The sequence below is a fragment of the Heteronotia binoei genome, chromosome 13 (assembly GCF_032191835.1).
Source record: "Heteronotia binoei isolate CCM8104 ecotype False Entrance Well chromosome 13, APGP_CSIRO_Hbin_v1, whole genome shotgun sequence".
Lineage (NCBI taxonomy): Eukaryota > Metazoa > Chordata > Lepidosauria > Squamata > Gekkonidae > Heteronotia > Heteronotia binoei.
The window spans coordinates 43,669,085-43,692,919 of record NC_083235.1 but is presented as its reverse complement, the minus strand read 5'-3'; the positions used below and the strand labels follow the sequence as shown (position 1 = coordinate 43,692,919).

The 23,835-nt window shown below is 40.1% G+C and overlaps 1 protein-coding gene and 1 pseudogene across 4 annotated transcripts in view; both read right to left on the bottom strand.

The window, feature by feature from the left end:
• Positions 1–23,835, bottom strand: part of SCN8A (sodium voltage-gated channel alpha subunit 8) — a 104,648-nt gene that overhangs the window by 16,255 nt on the left and 64,558 nt on the right. For 2 of the 4 annotated variants that reach the window (XM_060252391.1, XM_060252390.1), the window contains exons 20-21: positions 18,472–18,594; positions 3,706–3,990 (exon numbers count right to left, since the gene is read on the bottom strand). In XM_060252391.1, coding sequence (XP_060108374.1) covers positions 3,706–3,990; positions 18,472–18,594 — 408 coding nt within the window. The remainder of the gene's footprint in view (positions 1–3,705; positions 3,991–18,471; positions 18,595–23,835) is intronic. The other 2 variants (XM_060252393.1, XM_060252392.1) reach the window with 1 other exon arrangement.
• LOC132581233 (N6-adenosine-methyltransferase TMT1A-like) overlaps positions 1–23,835 on the bottom strand; it is a 153,725-nt pseudogene that overhangs the window by 67,647 nt on the left and 62,243 nt on the right.

The following is a 23,835-nucleotide window of genomic DNA, read 5'->3' as shown; positions in this document are numbered from 1 at the left end:
TTTTCATGTTAAGATGATGCACCTTATTTTGGAATGTATCTGTATTGGATCCTCACCTCACCAACTGCTTATCAGGTGGCCTGCCCTTGGGATGAGTTTAAAAGGATTGCAAAAGATAGCCTGAAATGGCTGAGTGGCAGGGAGCTCTGCTATTTTTGCAGCTTTTGCAGGGAACAGGAAGCAGAGGTTAAAGAGATTCAGAGCCCCTTTAAAACCCTGCTTTCTGTTTTATCCATGAACAACCATGAACTACTGACTGACTACTATGAATTGTTTTAAAAGTTTGCGGACGTTTGTGATGGTGGATCTGTTAGAAACTTCTGTTTGCAAAACATTGAACAGGGCAAAAATTGTGATTAATTTTGTTTTGTGGTTTGGTTCATGCCCTACTATTCCTTGTTATGTATGCATCTGAAAGCTGGATAATGAAGAAAGCTGATAGGAAGAAAGTCAATTCTTTTGAACTGTAGTGTTGGATAAAGGTTTTGCAGATGGACTGCCAAAAATATAAATGAGTTCAAGATCAAATTTACTCTGAACTCTTACAGAGATGATCTTTCATATATGGGGCCATCTATCAAGGAAAGGGTGTTTTTTTTGCCAACCTAATAAATACATTTTTCAGCATGCTAACAAGAGCTACTGATCCCAGAACTTCCTATTTCAAGTGGGAAATGAAGATTATACAGAATATTGCCAGCCTGATCCCAATGATCTCTATTTGGCTGAGTCAAACTGAAGAATATGTCACAAAAGATCATTGATTTACTCTGTTTATATTCTCACTTTTTAAATTTGATGGATAGAGACGGGCGGTTTTTTTTTTTTGAGCAGGAACGCACAGGAACGCAGTTCCGACTGGCTTGGAGTCGGGTGTGTGGCCTAATATGCAAATGAGTCCCTGATGAGCGCAATCTAAAAAAACCCCCTGTGTTGAACAGTGTTGATGTCAGGGGTGTGGCCTACTATGCAAATGAGTTCCTGCTGGGCTTTTTCTACCAAAAAAGCCCTGGATAGAGTTATCATCCAGATTTTAAAAATCTAATTCCCAGTCTAGAGAATATTTTTGAAGGTCTCTGACCCCGCATTTAGCCTTTCCCTTTCACTACTACCATTGAAGTTGGAATACCACAGTTTGCTTCTATTAAAAATAATGGAACAATTGTATGCCATTAGAATGATAGATTGGATGTCACAGCTATTTTCTCAGTGATTTTTCCAAACAACTTTAAACACATGCAGGAACTTTCATATATCTCACAGGTGTCTCTTTCCCTTCTTCACTTGGATTTCAGGTTTTTCTGCAACATACGAGACCAATTCTTAAATGCCCTAAAATTTCAAAATCGCTCATTGAGTAGCACAGAACACTGCTTTTGGAAGAAGATGACTCAGAAGACCAAAGTAACTTTGGATCACATTCACAACATGTATCTCAATATTTATCTTCACTATTATCAGTTTATTGAAACTGTTTCTGAGAATGTCAGGAAGTGGGGAAGTGTTGTATTAGTGACAGAAAATGTTTTAAGTGAAGAGAACAAAAAGGTCACCTTTTTTTCAGCAGCAGCATGTGATTAATAGTGGTTGCGGGAAAGTACCCCACATTCCTTTAACTCCATAAAAGAAAAGACCTACCCACAGCTTTAGGTGATGGCCTAACATTAAGCTTCCATCGCTCAGAGGTGTACATAGCCTTTCATGCCTTCATCTCTTAACAAGCTGTAAGAAAAAGCCCCTCACTTTTCATACACATGGACATCGTGATCACCAATATGGTTGCCAGGGTGCCTGGAGTTTTGACTCGCACACATCTGCTCTAAGAAGTGGACTTTGCCCATGGTTTCTAAGGCTTATGTGGATACTATAAGCCTCAGCTTTGCAGCAGCATTCTACATATCTGGATGGGTGTTAGCCAGAACTACAGACGAGCTTCCAGCTGCTCCTTGTGTGCCCAGTCTTGGCCGCTACAGTGGAAGAAGTCATCCCACCATGAACTGTACAGGCAAACAGTTTCCAGCCTGTTTCCATGAACCAAAGGCTAACACCACCAGAATCCATCTTGTTTTCCTGACTCCATATCCAACAGCTGCTTCAACTTCTGCATAAGGCAATCAAACTTATCTTAGGCATGGATCCTGCCAGACCGCCTAAGCCTTTGTCTAACGGAACTCAAGACAAAGACTGGTGCCAAGAAGAAGACTGAACAAGAGGAAGACCATCTTCAGCCAGAGCCAAGTTCCTTTGTGTAAACTGGGTGTTACCTTAGGTAGCAATTTGGCCATCTATTGTCGCCTTTTTAGATAAGTTTGGTAAACTCAAACACACCTCCACCCAGTAATTTTTCCCATTTTGGAGCCTCACCCTGGTCCATTGCAACCTGAAAGTCCACAGGTACCCCTGGACCAAGCTTGTTCATTGGTCAGTCATGGGCACCCAATTAGGTTCCACCAATTAACTTGCTATTGGCTACTGCAGAGGTCCAGCCCTTATGGTCACTGCAGAGCCTCCCTTTTTCTGAGGTCATGTACCAGCTGACCACCTGTCATCCACCCCTGTGCCTCCCATCCCCTAAGGGCTCAAGGTAGTCTATATAACCTGTAACACAGCTCCCCACATGTGTGCTTCTAGCAGTATCCCAATTACGCTGTCTAATTCCATCCCCGATTCTGGCCACAGTTGAGGGTCCCATTTCCCCTGCCCTCTATCATCGCCATTGGAGCCTTCTTGAAGACATTGATAGGTAATTATCACCCTGTTTGTCTATCCATGTGTTGTCTCTATATCTCTCTCTATTTTTCTTAGGACTGTATATGTGTTTTGTGAATTACTTGTCTTGTATGAAAGCCTATATTTTTCTGGAATAAATTTTAATTGTTTTACATAATTAGAGTCCCTAATATTTTTAAGCATTAATTTCTGGACATGGAATCCTGTATACACAGGTAAAAGATCCTGATTAAGCCAGGTGCCCACCTGACAATTCCCCATCCTCGTTTTGACGGCATTTTGGCTTACAAAACACTCCTCTACAAAGTGCAGCAAGAAAAAATCTAACTTTAACTGATAATTATAGATGGGGGAACAGCTGGCCTCCCTAGAAACCTATTCTGCGAAAAGATTAAAACCAAGTAGGGCACTTTTTGAATTCTGACCAAGGATGGTGGATAAAATCACAAAATGGCTGCCACAGAAGGTGGAGCCAAACACAAAATGTCAGGGAGTGAGGTTATGCATAACCCTAATAGTAATTTCAACATTTTTAGCAAAAGCTGTTTAAAAGGAAGCCCTTTAAAAGGAACGTGTTGTTTAAAAATACACACAGTTTACCTTCAGTCATGCAGTGATGTTCCTATTGCTGTGATGACAGCTGCTGCTGAAGCAACCTTTTAAAAAATCTGCACAGCCAATCACATATTCAGTGGCCAATCAGAAACACTGCTGGGCAAGGTCCACCTGGCCCTGCCCACTTTCTAAAAACACTTCGCAAGTGCCAGGAAAGATATTGGTGAGCAGCGTGGTGCCCAAGGGTGCTATGTTTGCGACCCTTGGCCTAGCCAATGAGGATGTGTGAGGCAGATGGTGCACAGGACTTTAGGAAGCCACTTTAGAATTCCAGCATTTTTGCAACTGTGATCTGCTGAGTGGAGACTCTTGTTACGTAATATATACCAAGAAAAACCAAGACAAAAAGGCAGAACTTACAACTTGCAGAAGAGCCAGGTATCCTGCACCGACATTGTCAAAGTTAATCTTTACATTCTTCCACCGGATCTCTGTTGTATTGGGGTCCATAAGTCTCTCACAATCTGTCTTGTTGTTAACAATTTCTATATCGAAGATCTCTTCAGCTGTTTCATTATAGCAGTAATGGTACTTCCCAGCAAAAAGATTAACCCCCATTATGCTGAAAATCAGCCAGAAGATAAGGCAGACCAACAACACATTCATAATGGATGGGATAGCACCCACCAAGGCGTTCACAACCACCTGTATCAGAAGGGGGAGGAGGGAGGAGAGAGTTTCAGTACAGAAAAGCTGACTAATGGCAAAACAAAACATGCCTAGTTTTAGTGGAGGAATGGAAGCCTAGTCAAAAATTCAGACATGAACACATCCTAAAAGACACCCCTTGCCCCATCATTTCCCAAGAAATCTTTACATTTCAATAGAAATTTCTGGCAACTATTTTTTTTTGGTCATATCATAAATATTTGATGGAAGAATTATGGACTTTGTAGAAAGCTCTGTCCGGATGACAAAATAAACTCCTCGTTTCTTTGAACAACCTGATTTGGGAATAGCCATAGGTGTATGGGAAAATAATTTGGCAACCATTCCCCACTTTTAACCAGACATAGGTCTTGTTTCTCCTACTCCCATAAAGATAAATGGGGAATTTTGAGCCATTGATTTCAAATGGGAGTAGGGATAGATATTAAAGGTGTTCTCCTAAGTCTCAGCATTGGTTTAGCATAAAAAAAAAAAAAATCAAGGTTGTATGTACTGTTCCGTAAGCAAGGCCAACCATATCCAAAGAGCTGAGCATGCATGTTTTGCAAGCTCAAAAATAAAAGCCATATTCCCTCCTCTGAACTGTCAAACAGAAATTATAGCATTTTATAGGGTTTCCTCCCTCCTTCCTTTGATTTTTGAACAGAGCCAGGCTAGTTGCTATTTAAATATTTTACTGGAATTGTCCGTATTAGAGAGAAATGAAAAATAACTTCCTCCCCATCAGTTTTCTTTTTAAATAGATATCTCTTGAGACTCTTGTGGCTATTTTGGTGCCACCTTCTTGTCTTTTAGTTAGCTTGATTTATATCCCCCATTCCTTTTACACATTTTAAATGGAAGCAAAGAAGGTCTACTTGCTAATTTTTGATTGAGCACTCACAAAGCTGTTAACGTGTGCATTCAGTTGCTATAGTCCTGTAAGTGGAACTCTACAATATTATTCAACATATTTAATTTCACAGGACAGGGAGTGGTTAATGTTGATTGTAACCCAAGGGGGTTAGAAGAAGTTACAACTTTCCATTTGTAGAAGGTTCCACTGTTAATTAGTTCTTGCAAAGAGAATTGTCCTTAGATTCTCTTGCTTCCTCTCCGTATGCAATACCCATTGAAGCTGCATTACCAGACATCTGCATTTCTTCCAAAGGCACTAACACCTCAGACAGCAGTGTCTAGGGTGTTTTTTTTTAAGTATGAATTAGAATTAGCTGGACAGTATTGCTCTGTTGTGTGATTGCTTCTTCAGTTGTCAGCAGGTGGTGCTGTTGCTTTAAACAATTCTGCTGAAAGATAAAGGCACAATTTATATGGTGGCCACATCACGCATAACAAACTAAATGTAGGTGCACTATTCTCTGCAGAAAATATACTGATTGTGTGGCTCCCCTCAGAGTGTATTAAAACCACTGCAACCCACAGTCCATAAATTCTCTACACACACTTGCCAAGAAATGTCACACACCCTCTGAATTCAGAAACTTCAACCTAAACCTGAGATCCTGGAATGAGCCACAAAATCTGCCTCCTCCAATATACCTAAAGAATTTGAAATAGGAGAACTAGAGAAGATATAAACCAAAAAGATTACTGTCCATCTTTTGTGACTTTAAATGTTATTACCGTTTTGGTTTGCACTTCATTAACATTAATGTCTTCTTGCCCTTCCAGTTATTTAAATAAATGTAACCAACATGTATTTTTATCTAAACAGATGGTTCAAATCATTTCCAACTATTAGAAGAGAGGGAACATGGCTTTTTATGTGGAGACTGTATTGGAAACTGTCAAGAAGTGCATGCATGTTTCAGAGCATTACTGTTGACTTCCCTTAAAAAATAAGAACAGAATAAATTCCTTAAAATGTAAATTTATTGGAGCAGAGAAAATAATTATTGCAGAATTATTTAAATTTCCTTGGTATTTTTTGGGTTTTTTTAAAAAAATAATAACTTAGATGATTTGTTGATGAAATGTGAGATTAAATCAGAAATATAGTAGAAACAAAATAATAGGGTTCTGTTATTCAGTTATGGGCACAAAGGTCCAACAGCTGGTTAGATACCACAGTAAGGTGGAGAATACACTGGGTTTAGATAATGTCCCCCCAAAATTGAGGAAAATTTGCCAGGTGAAAAAAAAATTTAGTATGGCACTTACCACAAGATACGTTTAATATTTTTTCTCCCAATGGAAGTTTGAATTTTGTTCTTATTGTTATCCAAGTAGTGGTATTGTTGGTCAAGTGATCAGTTTTGTCAACATAAAACATGAAAAGACTTCTAAGTCTCTACCTTTGTTTATTTTAATATTTAGGGATTATTGTATGCGCTTTTTCATTGAATTATTCTGGTGATGGCACTAGCACTGAAAAATGTTATCATCATCGTGTGGGCCATCTGAGTCTGCATCATCACTGAATGGTTCAGGATCTTGCACTATTATATATAATCATTTTTATTGGAGGATATATGTTTCACCACAAGAATGTATCACCACAATCAACAAGGTGGGCGAATGCACAATGACAAAACTTGCAGAAGTTCAGCAAAGAGTCTTGAAGCACATCTATTAATTAGATTTAAATTAAACAAACAAACCCATTGCAGGCACTGCTACATCACTACACTCTTTCTCACACACTTTAGCCACAAATACTGCTCAACAACATTAGCCTGAAAGGGGATGCATCACCTTTTCCTTCAGAACTAGAGCACCACAAAGTATGACAAACCAGGAGCTGGAAGTTACTGAACAGAAGCAAGTTATTCACCAGTGCTGAATCAGTCGCCAGGTGTTTGAATAACATTTTGGCTGATGAAACTGGCCTGATTTAACCTCTCTATATATTTTCCTGTAATTAATATTCAATTTGTGCAAAAAAGTCCTTATACACATACTGATCTTTAGGGTTAGGGCCAATCAAAGAGCTTTTGATGCTCAAGGCCAAGTAGCCTAGATCCCCCCCCCCCAAGTGGCCTGGGTGCCTCCACAGTCAGCTGTTCCAGGTACCCCCCCCCCCATGGGTTGGCCCAGGCATGCTTCTCTTCTGCTCTGGGCTTGTTCCAACTTAATGGTTAGCCCAGCCATACCTTGAGCCATGGCCTAGGTGCACAATGAGCTCTTGAGTGGCATGCCTGAAGCCACTGGCCAACCTGGTGAGCCAGATAGTGGTGCTGGGACACTGAAGGATGATGGTGGTGCCTCCACCTTCTGGTGTTTTAGGCAATAGCTTAGGGCTGCTTAATGGGCAGGTTGCCCCTATTCAGGGTAATTTAGGGTAAACAGCCATGACAGCAAATTCTGTCCTGGACATTATTTTGTAACTATAGTAGCATTCCTGTAAAGGATGCCTTGAATGTTTGCTATTTTGGAATTTTAATGGCATGGATATTCATTATCAATATATCAGTTATGTGCATGAAGTTCAATCAATACCTTACTGCTGGACGGTCTAATATCTGATTTGTACCTTTATGACTGAAACTAATATTGTCTTTTTTATTGTGGCTCTCTTTCCTACTGCCTCCATTATTTTCTCCAAGAGAATGGACTCAAAGCTTGTAGAGAACTACACTTCCTTGGACTTTTTGTGCCTGGGACAATGCTCTTGTCACATTTTAGGCAGCCCAATGGAAGGAGGGATGGAGAAAGAGAGATTTTGCTGCTACAGACTTGCCTTGCCATCAGGTAACTTTGAGATAAGGGAAGGTAAACAGCAGTAAGGTAAAGGTAATTCCCCATGCAAGCACTGAGTCATTACTGACCCATGGGGTGACATCAGATCATGACGTTTTCTTGGCAGACTTTTTGTTACAGGGTGGCTTGTCGTAGGGGCCCACAAATGGGGGAGATCATGGGGGACTGGACAGATTCTAATTTAAATTACACTGTGAGTGTCTGAAAAGCCTCAAGATGCTATCTACAAGTTATGGGCATAAAAAGTTAGCATAGATTAAGGCAAGTTTAGGAGAGTAAACCTATCACTGCATAAAATGGTCAGCTGAACTACCTGCAGTACTATCAGCTGCACCACGAATTTTGGATAAATCCAGTTCCTTGTACCACTTGCTAATTGCTGTTATAAACGAATAGCATATAAAAGTGCCAGGACTGGCAGGATATGATGGAGTTTTGCAGGATTTTCAGTACACAACCTGAAAATTGTGTACTGAAAATCCTGATTATCTATCAGTTAAAGAAATAGAATCTTTTTTTTTGTGTGTGTAACCAAATGACATTATTTTATGCATTGCTGACTTATGGATCTGCTTGGAGAATACCAAGGAAAAACAACATCTTGCACTTTACATTCTTCTGGATGTTAGAAGTAGATCCAGTCTAAAATGTACCATTCTTGAGCAAGGTGATTGAATGAGAGGTGGTTTTGGCATTCCTGAATGAAATGGATTGTTTAGATCCATTCCAATCTGGTTTCAGGCATGGTTATGGAACTGAAAGAGCCTTGGTCACCTTGGTGGATGACATGAGTATCGAGATGGATAGGAGTGCAACCCTGTTAATTCTCCTGGTCCTTTTTGCAGCTTTCAATACTATGAATTATGGTATCCTTGTGGAATGCCTTTGGGACTGGGAGGCACTGTTCTGTGGTGGTTCCAGTTCTACCTCAAAGGTAGGTTTCAGTGTATGGTGCTGGGAAACTGTTGCTCATCCCCAAAGTTCCATCTTGCCCCCCTGCTTTTCAACATCTATGTAAATCTGCTGGGAGAGGTCATCCACAGATTTGGGCTGAGTTGCCACCAGTATGAAAATAACACTCAGCTCTATCTTGCAATACCAGCAGATCCAAGGGGGACTATAGAAACTGTGAACAGGTGCCCAAAGGCATTTTTGGAATGAATGAGGGCTAACATGATATAAACTTAATCTTGACAAAATGGAGATGCTACTAGTGTGCATGTATGTGTGGGGTAAGGTATGGCTCAGGAAATGAGTTATTCCCTGTTCTGGATGGGGATGCACCTCCCTAGAGGAACAACTTTGTAGGATGGGGGTGCTCCTTGGATAAACAGGTGGTAGATGGTAGCAGGGGTGTATTTTACCAGCTTTTACTGGTAAGCCAGCTGCAGGTCTTCCAGGGCAGGAAAGATTTAGCCACTGCAGTGCTTGCCCTAGTACCATCTAGATTGTATTACTATAATGTGCTGTACATGGGGCTGTCTGAAGACTGTCCAGAAGATACAGTTAGTACAGAATCTTGCTGCCAGAAAGTTGACTGGAGTAGGTCATAGGGACCATATCTGTCCAGTCTCATTCCATCTGCACTGGCTTCCAATTTGCTTCTGGGCTCAAATCAAATTCCTAGTTTAAGGCCCTGTATGGTCTGGGACTAACATACCTTAAGGATTGCATTCTCCCATATGGCTTCCAATTTGTTTCCAGGCTCACATCAAATTACTGGTATTGACCTTTAAAGCCCTGTATGGCCTGGGGCCAGCATACCTTAAGGACTGCCTTCTATATGAACCTATGCATTCACTTTGGTTATCTTTGGAGGACCTGCTTCAGTTGCCGCTATCATCTGAAGCTAGATGGGTGGTGACTCAAGAGAGGGCTTTTTTGGTCATGGCACCAAAATTTTGGAACTCCTTCCCAAGGGATATTTGTCTGCCTTTCTCTATCAGTGTCATTCGCCAGTAAGTGAAAGCATTATTGTTCTATTTGGTATACCCACAATAACAGTTGCTGCCTCTCCTCCCTGGTTCTGATGTTGTTTATTGAATTATTTTATCATTTTAAATGATGTTTTTAATTATTCAAATGTTTTAATATTTTTATGTATGTCATATTTTTATGTATGTCATATGGGGGACCTTGATGGGGTGGAAAGGCGGCATTAAATAAATAAATAAAAAACCCAGCAGAGGGTTTTCCAGTTTTAATGGAGGCACAACATTTCCTTTGCTATCCATGTGTACTAATGAAAGCATCATTGTCTGCTTCTGTTGTGTAATAATATGTCTGTTTGCACTCCTAAAACAAACAAAAGCTATTTTATCAAAGGTAGAATAGACTGGGGTGCCTCCACTCTGCATTTGGCCATCTGTATATGGAACATGGAATTTCCCCAGTTTCCTCACAGTTTTTGCAGGTCCTTCTGACCTCTGGATGGATCAGGGGAATGGAGTGAGGAGTCATTCCAGTCCCCCGGCCGTCATGGTTATTCTTCTGTGAGTTCTGCAATGCCAGGAATGAATGAAAGAGCTGAAGAAATGGTGAGTAATGCAGGAAAACTCCATGTGCCTTCCATGCATAAAGAGTTGGGTATAAAGTACTGATTGTAGCAGTTGTGAATGGTCACTGTGCTTCCTTATCTTCTGAGTCTTGCACAGAAATGTCACAAATGATACCCCTCACAATTAACGGGTTTTAAAAAACCCGCTTGCATCTTTTTCTGTGTCTCTCTTTATGCACTAACACACACATATGTGTGGCGTATCTGTGGCTACTGACTGAGAATTCACTTCACCTATCTGACAAATGGACTCTAGCCAACAAAACCTTATAAACCTGTTAGTCTTTTTGTAAGACTGTCAGTTGCAGACTAATATGGCTACATCAGTGTTGCTGTCTTGTATAGTTTTACAGAATCCTTCTATCTGTTATCCTGGAAACTCATGGTTTGTAACTGTAGTCCCTTCTGTAAACTTTTGTGGGCCAGTGGCATTCCTTTCAATTTTAAACGGGGTCTGCATTCTATACAAGTTAAGAACATTTTGATTGCTTACCTCAAGGCCAATATTTTGTGCAATAACATGACTTCTGGTCACTGATAATTTAAGCCTGAAAATATTTTCACGTCCTAGTAATGACTGCAAACACTAGCAATGCTAGTAGTACAATCTGTGGATTATCACACTTACCTCCAAAACCCTTAACAGTTTAATTTCTGGAGATCAATATATTCTTCTGAATTTGGTGGACAGATCATCCCTGCACCAGCAGTGAACATTATTCAAACATGTGACATCATGCTGAATAACATTTATGGGTTATGTGTAAGCTAATGCTTGAGGAAACCTTTAACCTGCTATTGGTCTTCTATTGCAATGTTCTAATTATTGTGGAAATTATCACTAAGTGTTATGTGTTGGGATTTTCTCCTATATTGTAGCTAATTTTTACCCATGAATGTCATGGTTAAAATTTGACAGAAGTTCCAAGTAGTCTTTGATTCCTGGTTCTTTTCACTAAAAATAATTAATAGATGTCTTAGAAGAACATTCACTGAACCTCTGCCAGTCATGTCATTTGGGGATACGCTTGTCCATCACTTTGATTTTGGAGATACATTAGTGAAATGTATTTTCACCAATAAGAATTATACATTATCATACAACTTCCTGCAACATCCCATAATGATACAGAGATATGAACTTGTAGCCTATTACTTGGTTCAGCAAAGTATGCTGTCTTCCTCTAGAGAAAAAAAAATAGAAAATTTCATTGAAAGAAACATGTAATAACCTGTAGAAGTTTTCATGGAAGTTTTTGTTGCCAAATAAAAAAAATATAAATAAAAATTTATTATTATTATTATTAAACATGATACTGTAACCCAAAGGGCTAAGATCCCCAAAATGCCTTTTCCTGGGACTTCTGCAATGGAAAGTCTCTTAAAATTAATGCTGGGTAGGAGCTATTTCATCTCATTTATTTATTTAGTAAAACTTTATCCCACTCTCCCTTTAAGAAGCTCAGGGTAGTGATTTTCTACCTAGTGAAGTTTCCTCAAATTCTGGGGAAGTCACCTCTCCACCTTCCAGGATGTTAAAACTGCTGTTGGTCATCTGTCCTTGTAAACATGTTTGGACTGTACAATTTGCTCTCTACCATAAGTAATAGGAAAAGTTTCAGTATACCCCAGGAAGTTAATTCTCTTAATGCATGGTTTTGCTGAACTAAAACTCTAAGTGGCGATGGTGCTTTTAATGGGTTGCAGGCAACCAGTCTTCATTAGAACTGTGATCTATTTAGTTTATCAGCCTTCCTCCATCAATGCCACAAATCTAGCAATGGTGGGAAAGACGGTGAGAAACTTAAGGAATTCCAGGTTAGCCAAAATATATGAGATTTTATAAGCCCCAATTTAGTTGTAAAAAGTGAATCCCAATTTCTCCTTGAAACGTTCTTGCCTTGATTCAGGAAGGAACATCCATGCATAGAAACAGGCTTGTCCTCATGACTTCTCCTTGCTGGATTAGAAATTATCTGTGCAGATCAGACACACATGCAGTTTCTCCATATCATGATGTGGAGCTGAAAGTTAGAGTCATCAATGCAATCTCATCTACATTACTCCATGGCAATACAAATTACCATTTGTTTCACAAGATCTGCTATCTTGGCCCACAGTGGGAAAAACACTTTTGTGGATGTATCTATTTCTGCATTGGCTCTTTCAAAATATCTAGTTGAGAGGATAGATTCTACCCCCTCTGGTTATATTGTTCTTTTTCATTAACTTATTAAATGATTATTTGCTTTACAAGATCAGGAAAGAAAGAAATATGCCTGGTTTTCTAATCATTCATTATGAAATTATGTGGAGAATTACTCCAGTCCAAGCCACTTGAAATCATTGGAGTAATCAGTTAAAAAGATTTACACTGGCAGAATGTTACCTTATGATCCATCTTCTGTGTAGTCTTTGCTTGGTTAAAATGGCAACACATTTATTTAAATATATGAATCAGTGTCTATCATCTACCATATGTACAAATCAATTTGGATTTATGGTATATCTATAATAACAGCATGAGATGTCCTGTAAAGGGGCAAGGGGCTGTGAGCCTCTAATCGGGCAAGTTCCTGGCTTACATGGGACCCTTGCTTATCCTGTTCTCTTCTTTTACAGATGCTCAGGATGTCTTGGGAAGTAAGTAACTGATACTTCTCAGTTCACTATTAATAGCCAATCCTTCCATGGGGCTTTGGGAAGGCAAAGCTTTAGACCAGTATTCCTTCTCTAGATGGGGCCGCTTTCACAATTAAATACTGCTCAGAATTGAGTCCCTCTTGCTGCTTGCTTCCTCTCTCTCTCTGAGGTCCTGCTATATCTTTATATTCCAGAAGGCACAGAGATGAATCCTGCCCAGACAGTGTTGGCCACATACCTCTTCCAGCCCAACCATATCCACCTCACAAGCTGCTATGTTCTTTTTGTTTTCAGGTAATTTGGAAGTAGGTTTAGGAGTACATAGTTCCATGACAGAGAAACCCGAACAGTGTTCCCACTTTTTAATAGAAACCCTTGCATCTCTCTACAAACTGAAATCTAAGCTGGAAAACAACCTTAATCTCTTCTGAGGTATTAAAGAAGAATGACTGACTACACTTGATAATTTGTCATGCCTGTTGCCAGAGAAGATCAGAATTTGAAACATCCAGCTCAACAAATATCAATAATATCAATGAAGTAGATATCATCACACTTGAAAGCAATGGTGCCATCCCTTTGAAGTTGATCAAGAATATCATGGGGTCTGATTCTCCAAATATTTAATACTGTCCTATGCAGTAATGACAGTTATGAGCAACACTAAAACCATCCATAGTATTTCATACTCATAGCTGAAGGAAAGTGGCACAGAAACTGGATACTACTTTGAATAATGAAATTGTACTTCCAAAGAATATTTGGCCATTTCACAAATCGAGCATGGGGCGAAATGGATAGTCTTGAAGAGATTCTAAATGGAACATGACTTTTCATATCAAAACCTACGGATTGCATCTTTCAAAGCTTTCTCTACTTGCATTGAGAAACAGTAGCAGAGAACTGTGTGACGGACAGGCTAGATTCTGTTTCCCTCTGAGAGCAACCAATGAAAGGTGACAGAATGTTGAGAGAGGGAGACTTGAAAAATAGCAGTTAAAAATGATAGGTTATAGCAGCAAAGGAGCTGACAAAAGGGAAAAAAGGGAAGATTTCTAAGTGGAACTTTGCAGAATAGTTGCTTAGAGCAGGCTGAAAATAGTAAATTTATAACTAAAGGATCACAGTTGTAGGAATAGGATCTCAATTCAAAAGTTCAATGGAAGTGAGACTTTCTTTTTTTTAAAAAAAGTAAATGTAGTCCCCTGTGCAAGCACCAGTTGTTTCCGACTCTGGGGTGACGTCGCATCACGACATTTTCACGGCAGACTTTTTATGGGGTGGCTTGACATTGCTTTCCCCAGTCATCTATACTTTCTCCCCAGCAAGCTGGGTACTCAGTTTACTGACCTCAGAAGGATGGAAGGCTGAGTCAACCTTGAGCCAGCTACCTGAACCCAGCTTCCACTGGGATCGAACTCAGGTAGTGAGCCGCCCTGAGCCTGCCCCGGTGGGGAGGGCGGGGTATAAATAAAATTTTATTATTATTATATTATTATTAGAAAGTTTGGACTGCAGTACTGCAGCTTTACCACTCTGTGCCATGGGGATCTGAGACATTCTTACTTTTACCTTATTTTCCTCAGAGTTTTGTGTGAGTGGAAAAAGGCATCACAAACTGCAACTACTGAATGTGAAGAAAAAAGTATTATACTGTAGATAAATATGCTGACCATAGCTAATAACAGCTACTGCAGCCATTCTAGAATACTGAGAAAAAGTGAGAGTTGATTGACGTGGGGGGACACACCCTGAGATGGCTAATGGCAAGGCAGATGCAGTGAAAACCTCCTATAATGTACCCTATAATACCTTAGTATTAGGACTCTGTTGCAGTTTTTCAGGTTACCACTGGATCCTGTCAAGCTACTGAGTTGCCAGTAGTGACTTAAATTTGAGTCAGATCTCATGAGAAGCTGCTACAACTGCAGGGAACAAAAATGGTCATGGGTCAAGGTCTATATTCCAAAGAAACAGAAACCACATAGCAGTCCAAAGAATGTTATGCTATCAGTCTTTTGATAGGGCACAGTTCACAGCATTGGCCATGGCCTGGCAATTCTTTAAAAAGATTGGCTTGTCATACTTTTGCATTGGAACAGGTATCTCAATGATAGTGGCAGTAACCGTACTCGTTGAAAGTTAGATGTACAATGGTGCTGCTAAAAAGGTGACTCTTTGGTCACATTGTTATATTGACAGTATTGGGCCAGAACCTTCAAATGAAGGTTCTTCCATACTGCAAGGCCTTTGATCAGTTATAGAAACTTTCTAAGATCATGTATGAAAGCTAGACTGAGATTTGTTTAAATGTAATTAATCCCCTAAATGGAACCAGAATGACAAGAACAAAGAAAAAGTAAAGGTGTTCTCAAAAGATCTAGTAAAAGTAACTGAGCAGGACAAAGACTTGGTGCCAAAGGATTCTGAGAGCCTCCTGCAGAGCCCAGATTTAGAAATACAAGATTTTTGGAACAGATTCTTGGAGCATATCCATCATTCCTAGCAAGATGAGTCGGCATTGTAAATATGGACATGGTTGAAAATGACGTGCAGACCTTATTGCAAGCTTTGAGAAAGGCACCTGTTACATCATAGTGTGATATGACCCATGTTTGTTATTGCCATACCATCTGGTGTTTTGACTATGACAAGGTAAACTGTGTTAGGTACCCACCTGCCAGCCTCCCATTGGCAGTTGTCAATGCTTATGAAAAACACAGAAATATTTAAGCAAATAAAGGAATAATTGATTGGAATACCCTGAAGATACTTTCCAATTAATCTCTGGCAGTGATTCATCCAGATGCACTCCTGTTGACTGAACTAATAAAGTGATAGCATATAAGAATATAAAGTTGCCCATTAACTCAGATTTAAATCTATTAAACCCAGTACTGTGTATTCCAGCTGATAGTAGTTCTTCATGGTCTCAGAAAGAGATCTTTTCCACCTCTGCTATTATTTAATTGGAGAGGCCAGAAACTTGAACCTGGGATATCCTACATGTGAATTAAGTGCACTATATCTAAACTGTGCCCTAAAAGTAAATGAAAAAACGTGGGGGCTAGATCCTGCCATTCCACAGTGGAAAAGAAGTTTTACTTAATGTTCCATTTATGCAAGATATTGCATAAGAGCTATTGTGAGATCAAGCTTTCACTTTGTTTCTGATCAGTGTTCCTGTGTTCAACAAAATCAAGGGCTGCCAGATGCAGTCTTTACAGTTTGATTTGGGAGTGTGATAAGATTCGATTGAAGGTCATTATTGAGAGGTGTGCGTGCTGCTGAAATATACTTTACACTGTATTGTGCATGAAGTGAAGGATATAGTCCAGCTGACTTAGTTCAAGGACTACTTGCAATAACTTTTTTGTGTTTCCATTTGTTTATGAGCTCCTGAGCGAAAAGAAATGTTTTGTGGGTAACAATCCATAGATTTCTTGAATGTAGTAGAAATGTATCTCAAGGTGGTAGCAAGTGCAAGTCAAGTCACAGCTGACTTATGGCAACCCTGTAGGGTTTTCAAGATAAAAGATGAACAGAGCTGGTTTGCTATTGCCTGCTTCTGTATAGCAACCCTGGACTTACTTGGTAGTCCTCCATCCAACCAGGGGTCACCCTGCTTAGCTTCTAAAATCTAGAAGAAGTCTTTGTAAAATCAGATATTGTGAAGAGATATTATCCCATGGAAGAAAACAGAAATGCCTTCCTGAATCAGTTGAGAGAAATAGTGCAGAACAGCAGATCAGACTGTTATCATGCAATAGCATAAAGACCAACAGTAAACAGGACACTGAGGCTGAGATTTTACTTCACAGCAAAAAAGAATCCTTTTGCAGGACATGTTATCTCAGAGCAAAAACAGCTGTTCAAAAAAAAGGCTGGTGACTTCATCAAGGCATGAGAAGTCAAAGAGCAAAGTAATATTGTTTTGGAACTGAGAGACTTGAGAGCAGCCTACCAATTAAGAATTAAGAATGATGCCTTGAAAATGAACATGCTAAAAGAAATATGTAAAATGAGAAAGTTGTGGAACAATAATGAGACAGTAATAATTCTGAAAGCAGGCAAGGTACTCTTGGGTCACACCATTATTTTGATGGTACAGGATCAGAACCATCAGACAAAGGGACTTTGCTCAATGACACAGAAAATTCCAGCATAATTCCTTACTTGGGCAATATCTTTCAAAATCTGCCATACTTGCATCATGGAGCAGTTAAACAATCCGATTCTACCTTTTCAGAAATTCTGTGAATTATACAGGGGTTATGAGAAAACCTGTGAAACTGAATTTCTTTACGGTTCTTCATAAAGGAACTGGATACTATGTACACTAGTAACGTACTCCTAAATCTACTTTACCATCACCATGATTCCCAAAATAAAAAGTTGTGTTTAGTAGAAATATAGTACAATCCAAATTATTTTTGAATTATTTTGAACAAGCAGATAGTACTCAGAAGACACCAATAAAAATAAGTCACTTATAATCAATCTGACAATTTCCCCTGCATATAAAATAGCAGGGATACATTTCTGTGCCATTGTTTTCCTACTACTGCATTGTTTAGATCAGAAATCAGGCATATTTTCTTGGAATATTTCATTTTCTCCCAGTTTTATTCTGGTTTTAATTCCTATATTTAAAATAAATAACTGCATTGTTTCCTTTACAAATACAGACCAGGATAGACTTCCCTGAGATGGTTTAGCATGAGATTATAACAGTTCATTCTTTTAATTGGCAATTTCCTCTTAAAAATTACATGGCAAAAGTGTCTACTAACCATTTCAGTAAAGTTCAGATTTTGTGCTCTGTAATTTGTTGCTAACATTACAGTGACAGGACAGGGGGCCCATAAAGCATGGTAAAAGGGGAACGGAGAATAAGGAGGAAAGCTGAACTGTCAGACAAGGCTGCCCAGTCACTACAGGACTGGACTGAGAACAACTAGGTGCAAATGAGAGGAATTAAACCAGAACTGTTTTCTTTGGGGGTGGCTAAGTTCCTCCCACAGCCCAGCCCTTTCCTGCCATGCTGAATTATGCCACATAAGATAAAGATTTGTTTAAAAAAATATTTAGATCCCTTTTGATCCTTTTTTTGTTACTACTTTTAAGGAAGAGGGGAATGGAGGTGGTTCAAATTCTGCTTCTTTGCACCTGGTGATTCTCCCTATTCAATACTTACAGCCAGAAATGCCCCCTCAGATGCTAGAGGTATTAGAAGCCAGGCCAAAGAAGAACAGCCAAGTGCCAACAGAGAATCTATGAATGACATGTGGTTTGGGCCAATAATGAGGCAGCTTAATATGTCTCCCTTCTTTTTCCCCCCCTCAGTGTGTGTTTGTAATTTTTTTAAAAAAAGGGAGAAATGTGCAGCAGGGTGAAGGTGAGCCATAAACAGAGGGAGGTGATCAAGTCAGCAGCTGCATCATGATTCTGTTTGTACTTATATCTTTCTACCAGTTTGATCAGTTCTAGCATGCTTTAAAAAAAAACCCCGTAATCCACAGGCATGCAGAAGGATCAGCTTGCTAATGGCATCTTACCCTCATCCCCTCAAATCGTGATAACGCTCTTAAAGGCCTCAAAGCTCTGAGTGTCCTAAGGGATTTAATGGCACCTAGTTCCGAGTAGCCCAGGGCATTAGCTATAAGGCTGACTAAAGAGACCTACACAGAAAACAGAAAAGAAAGAAACAAAAAAGAAAAGAAAAAAAGAGGTTCCAGACTGTTAGAATAAATCCCCTAGCACTGATCGTTTTCCCCCCAAACTGAACTGCAGGCCCCAACAACCCACGCCCCCATTTAGAGTGAGACCGAAGACATGACCACCAGCTGCCTACTTCACTTCACTGAAACGACCTGGAAGGAAATGCAGTTGAGAAAGGCATAAGAATAAAACAAAAAGGGAAAAAAATAAGTGAGATAGAGGCAGAGACACACAGACGGAAACGGGGTCTGTTGGAAGGTTAGGAGCCCAAACGGATGACAAGAACCTTACCCTCGCCCTCTTAACAGTCTGCAGGATCTCAGCAGCTCCCATTAAATTAAGCCAGACAAATTTTTAAAGGTACCTATGAGAAAGAATACAGATAAATACACACACTGCACAAACCACCTTGCTTCTCTTATTTGGGTAGAGTCTGCCTTGCTCATTCCCATTGCAGTGACATCACAGAGACATGAGTGAAAAAGGTAAACATCTAGGCCTCTAAAAAGTTCACAGTGAGTAGCACAAATGTGTGTGGGGGAATTATTTAGCCATTTATTGGATTGCAATGAAGCTAGGCAGTCAGTTATTCTAGTGGAAACTTTATATTATTATTATGATAACATTATTATTGCTATTATGGTAATGCTGAGAGACAGTGGGTTCAATCCAGAATACATTTTCTGCTGACAAGATATATTTGTTCATTCCCGTAATTTTAAAATATTTTCCCACTTTTCATTTGAAATTTAGTGGGTAAATATGGGAAAGATATTTTGTTTAATTTCAAAAAAAGTCTGAAAGATTCATTTAAAACATACCAAAAAAATTAAATTAGGGACTGGTGATTCAAAATGCATCTGTGATGCAGAAAAAATAGCTTCCTTTGTAAAGATCTGTTCAGCAATTTGAACATTTCCCATGATACCAGAACATCTTCAATGTTAAGACAGACTTTTGTCATTGCAGTTCAGCATTGCTTTCCACTACCAAAGTAAAAATTTAAAAAATGTCATATCTTAATAAAACAATACATTTAAAAACGTTGCTTAAAAAAAAGAATAACAGAGAAGACAGAATAGAGTTGCCAGGTCCCTCCTGGCAACTGGTGGGGGATGGGGGGGACTTACCAGGAGAAAGAGAAAGGCCCAGGCCTTGTTGCCAGCATCATACAAGAAGTGATATTATGCTGTGATGTCACTGTGAAACTCTGGTATTTGGGCAAAAACTCTATGGTAAAACCAGCTTCTACCACAGAGTTTTTCCCTGGGCCTTTCTCATTCTGCTCAGAAGTCTCCCTGCCAGCTAGCTAATTGGTGGCTGGGGAGCAAGGCCTGGTGCCATGAGACCCCCGCCTCCAATGGGTAGTCTGGCAACCCTAAAGCAGAACCCTAGAGCAATGTTGTATTAAAATATAAACATAAAAAATACAACATTGTTCCCTAGAGCAATTTGTATTATAATACAATAGATTCATAGATGGTGTCTTTTGCCCCAGAAATGACATGATCTAGCCGAAGTTAAACACATTTAAACCCCAACAATTCGAATGAGACAGTTATACATATGTTTAAATCTCTACTCCTAAAAGTAAATGGATTTCACTTTGGTTATATCATGCCAATGTTTATTGAAAATATGCATTTTAGCCATTCCTGAGTGGATACATGTGGGAGGTCTGAACTCCTCTAGATTCTGCCCATTCCTACTTAAAATTCAGTCTTTTATAATGAGAAACCATTTAAAAGGAGAAAAAGTCATGTTAATCTTTTGTGAGATTTAAAAAATATATATCAATGTTCTTTGTATCCTCTGTGCAGTTTGTGAGACTGTACGTACTCAGGGCAGATTGTGGAACCTGAAGAGCTTCTTACATTCAGAGAACTGAGCAAAATGGTGTCTAAGAGACACCTTGACTTAGGGTACTCATGGCAACTCTATTAAGTTAGGAGAGGGACTGCTGGGGTTACCACAGGTACTCAGACAAAGACCTTCTGCCCCCCTTTGCAGTATCTCACACCATTCAGGTAATGAGGTGGGTACTACTGATGTTGTGCCATACAATTCCATGTTTTTGCACAAGTATCCTACATCACACAGACCACAAGAATCCCATCCTGTCATACTTTACACTTTCATCTCCAATAAGAATACCTTCTTTTTTCTTTTTTTCATCCAATGTATATATAAATACACCAGTCCTTTTTGCTTTTTTTTTCATTCACCCCATAAACATTGTCACCTATTTTCCAGCTCCTAGCACCTAAGAACTCCAACCTTTCCTCTCATTTATTCCTTTCTCCCTCCTCTTTTCCTTCTCTCATTCATCTAGGGTTGTCAGGTCCAACTCAAGAAATATCTGGGGACTTTGGGGGTGGAGCCAGGAGACTTTGGGGGTGGAGCTAGGAGCAAGGGTGTGACAAGCACGATTGAACTCCAAAGGGAGTTCTGGCAATCACATTTAAAGAGACCTCACACCTTTTAAATGCCTTCCCTCTATTTGGAAATAATGAGGGATAGGGGCACCTTTTTTGGGGGGTCATGGAATTGGACCCATGGCCCAGTCTTTTTGAAACTTGGGGGGTGTTTTGAGGAGAGGCACCAGATGCTATGCTGAAAATTTGGTACCTCTGCCTCAAAAAATAGCTCCCCAGAGCCCCAAATATCAATTTTCCTATGGGAATCAGTCTCCACAGAGTATAATGGAGCGCCCAGCAGACATTCCACCCTCCCCTTTCTGATAACCCTGAAGTGGGTGGAGGGTCACCAAACCAGGGGATCCCCTGCCTTCAACTGGGGATTGGCAACCCTACATTCAACCCTCAAGAAGTGGTGAGCGTGGACTTACTTGGGGTTGCTTTGTAGCCACAGGGCAAAGACCAGGCCAGAAAAGGCAGGCTCTGTTCCCCAGTCACAGCTGTGGTCAGGGGTTTCGTGTTGCACCTCAGAGCCACCTGGGCAGAGGCTAGGCAGGCACTGGACCAGATTCATTCTGGGAGGGGGGGGGGGAAAGCTGTGCCTGTGTGTCTGCCTTCCCCCAGATGGGGACTCCCTTCGGGTGTCTTGGGAGTGGAGCCCTGCAGCAGAATGGGGCTGTTACCCAGCTCCACTCTCAGGTTGCAAAGGAACCATGCAGAGGCTTGCGCCCATCTGGGACCACCAGACTTGCCATTTCAGATTTACCCCAGCAGGTGGGCTGAGAGAAGGGGTCTATTGGTTGGCAAACAGGTTGGCTGATGCACAGATCTGTGCCTTATGCTGTGCCATATGCTCCTGCTGTAATCAATAAAGCAGTGGCCTGTTCTACTCCACCTCATTTTCTGTGTGTATCTGTGCCTCATTTTCCTTCCCTCCCTCTTCTCCCTGCCATTAGGACCACCAACAAACTTCCCAGATTGTCTTTCCTTCCTCTCTTCTCTCTCTTTTCACCCTCACAGAAAGATGCTGGTAAATCTTTGAACAGTTCTCTCAAGTAAATGTCGAAGATACCTAGCAGTTGTGCAATATGGGAGAGACAAATTCCAGGGCACATGAGTGAGGTGGATACATATTTTTAAACAAAAATCTTTCTCCAGCCTCCCCTCGCCATTTCCTGTTTTGAAACAGCCCCCCCCCCCCAATTGTTAGTAGACCACCGGGAGAGACAAAAAGACAGGCAAAGAGAGAATGCCTCTTTTTCCCTAGCAGAGTGAATAGCAATGAGGAGTGTGTATTAGTCTTAACCAGGGAAGTGGCACAAGGGGGAAAAGTGTTAGCACCTCACCTTCTTTACCTTGGTCTGAATCTGAATTCTCCCAACAGACATTATCTTTAAAAACTATTAATAGATTTATCAATATTTCTATTTTTAGTTAAAAGCAGCCACTGAGGGAGGCAATGAGGCATGACCAAATCAGGCCAGCAGTTCTGGAGAGGGGGGGAGGTGTTCTGGTGTCTAATCCCCCCCCCCATTTTTAGTTCATCCATTAATTCCCTCTCAAGATTAAAAACAGAGAAGCCAGAACTCCCTACTCTTTGGAAGCTAGTTAGGTTGTCCATTGACCTATTCATAGCACACCTGCTTCAAAGAACTACAGGGCAGTTCTACAAATGAGGATAGCTTGTTTCCCACCTCTCTAATATTAATACACATAAGTGAGTCAATATTAGGTTGTGTAAAAGACACTCAGTCAAGTTGGGCTGGTGTGCAAATGCACATATGCCACCACATGCATGCTTAACCTATGGATTTCAATGGTGCCTTGCTCAGCTCTGTGGATTCTCAGAGTAACTTTGGTCTTGGTATTTTTGTCTTCCCTCTTGGCAGTCCTGGGACTGAGCGCCTGAGCTCCTCAGCTCTACAGAAGGTTCCATGACCTTGGGCTGAACATGGACAGTCCCAATTTTGTTACTGTACAGAGGACTACTTGGAGAACATCAATTACAGGTAAATGCAACAGTTTTTATATAAGAATGCTATAACAGAGTTGCCATTAGAGATGGGGAATTTGAAATCACCATTCATCACTCAAAAAGACTTTAGGACATGTCAAGGCAATCTTGACAGCAAAGCAATATCCTGATTTTCATGGATCAATATTTAACAGCAGCAGCAGAAATTGTCATTCTACATCTTCAAGTGCTGAAATCTGTATGATCTTTCAGTGTACCTATGGTTTGCATTGTGCAGGACTCAAAAAGGAAAATTTAAAAAAAACTTGGAAGCTTAATTGATACAAATAATTGTTAAGAGTAGCTGTGTCAGAAATATGAGACTTTCTCAACACAAAACCAGACATTTAACATGTATTACTTTTGGGAAAAAACCACCAAGGGCGGGAGAGGACAAATGGCCCTAAATACCTGGCTTCCCTTTAAAACCTGGAAGTTTGGCATGAAACTCACAAGCCATTTGCATTGGGGTATGATATTCATTTTCAAAAGATAATTTCAGAGAAGTGTATAGTCATAGATATTAGAATTGGGTTCTGAACAACCATATTTGTCTAAAACAATCCAAACCAAACAGAACAGTACTAACACAACGCACAATTACTCAGAAAAAAGACATACAAATATATCTGACATTTCTGATAATCAGGAAAAGACTACATGGCAAAGCTGTCCACAAACCTGAAAATCCCCCACATTTATGAGCATTGTTCCCCCAGGCAATAACCCAACTTCTAGTAATAACATTAAAGCTTCAAAAAAACCCTCCT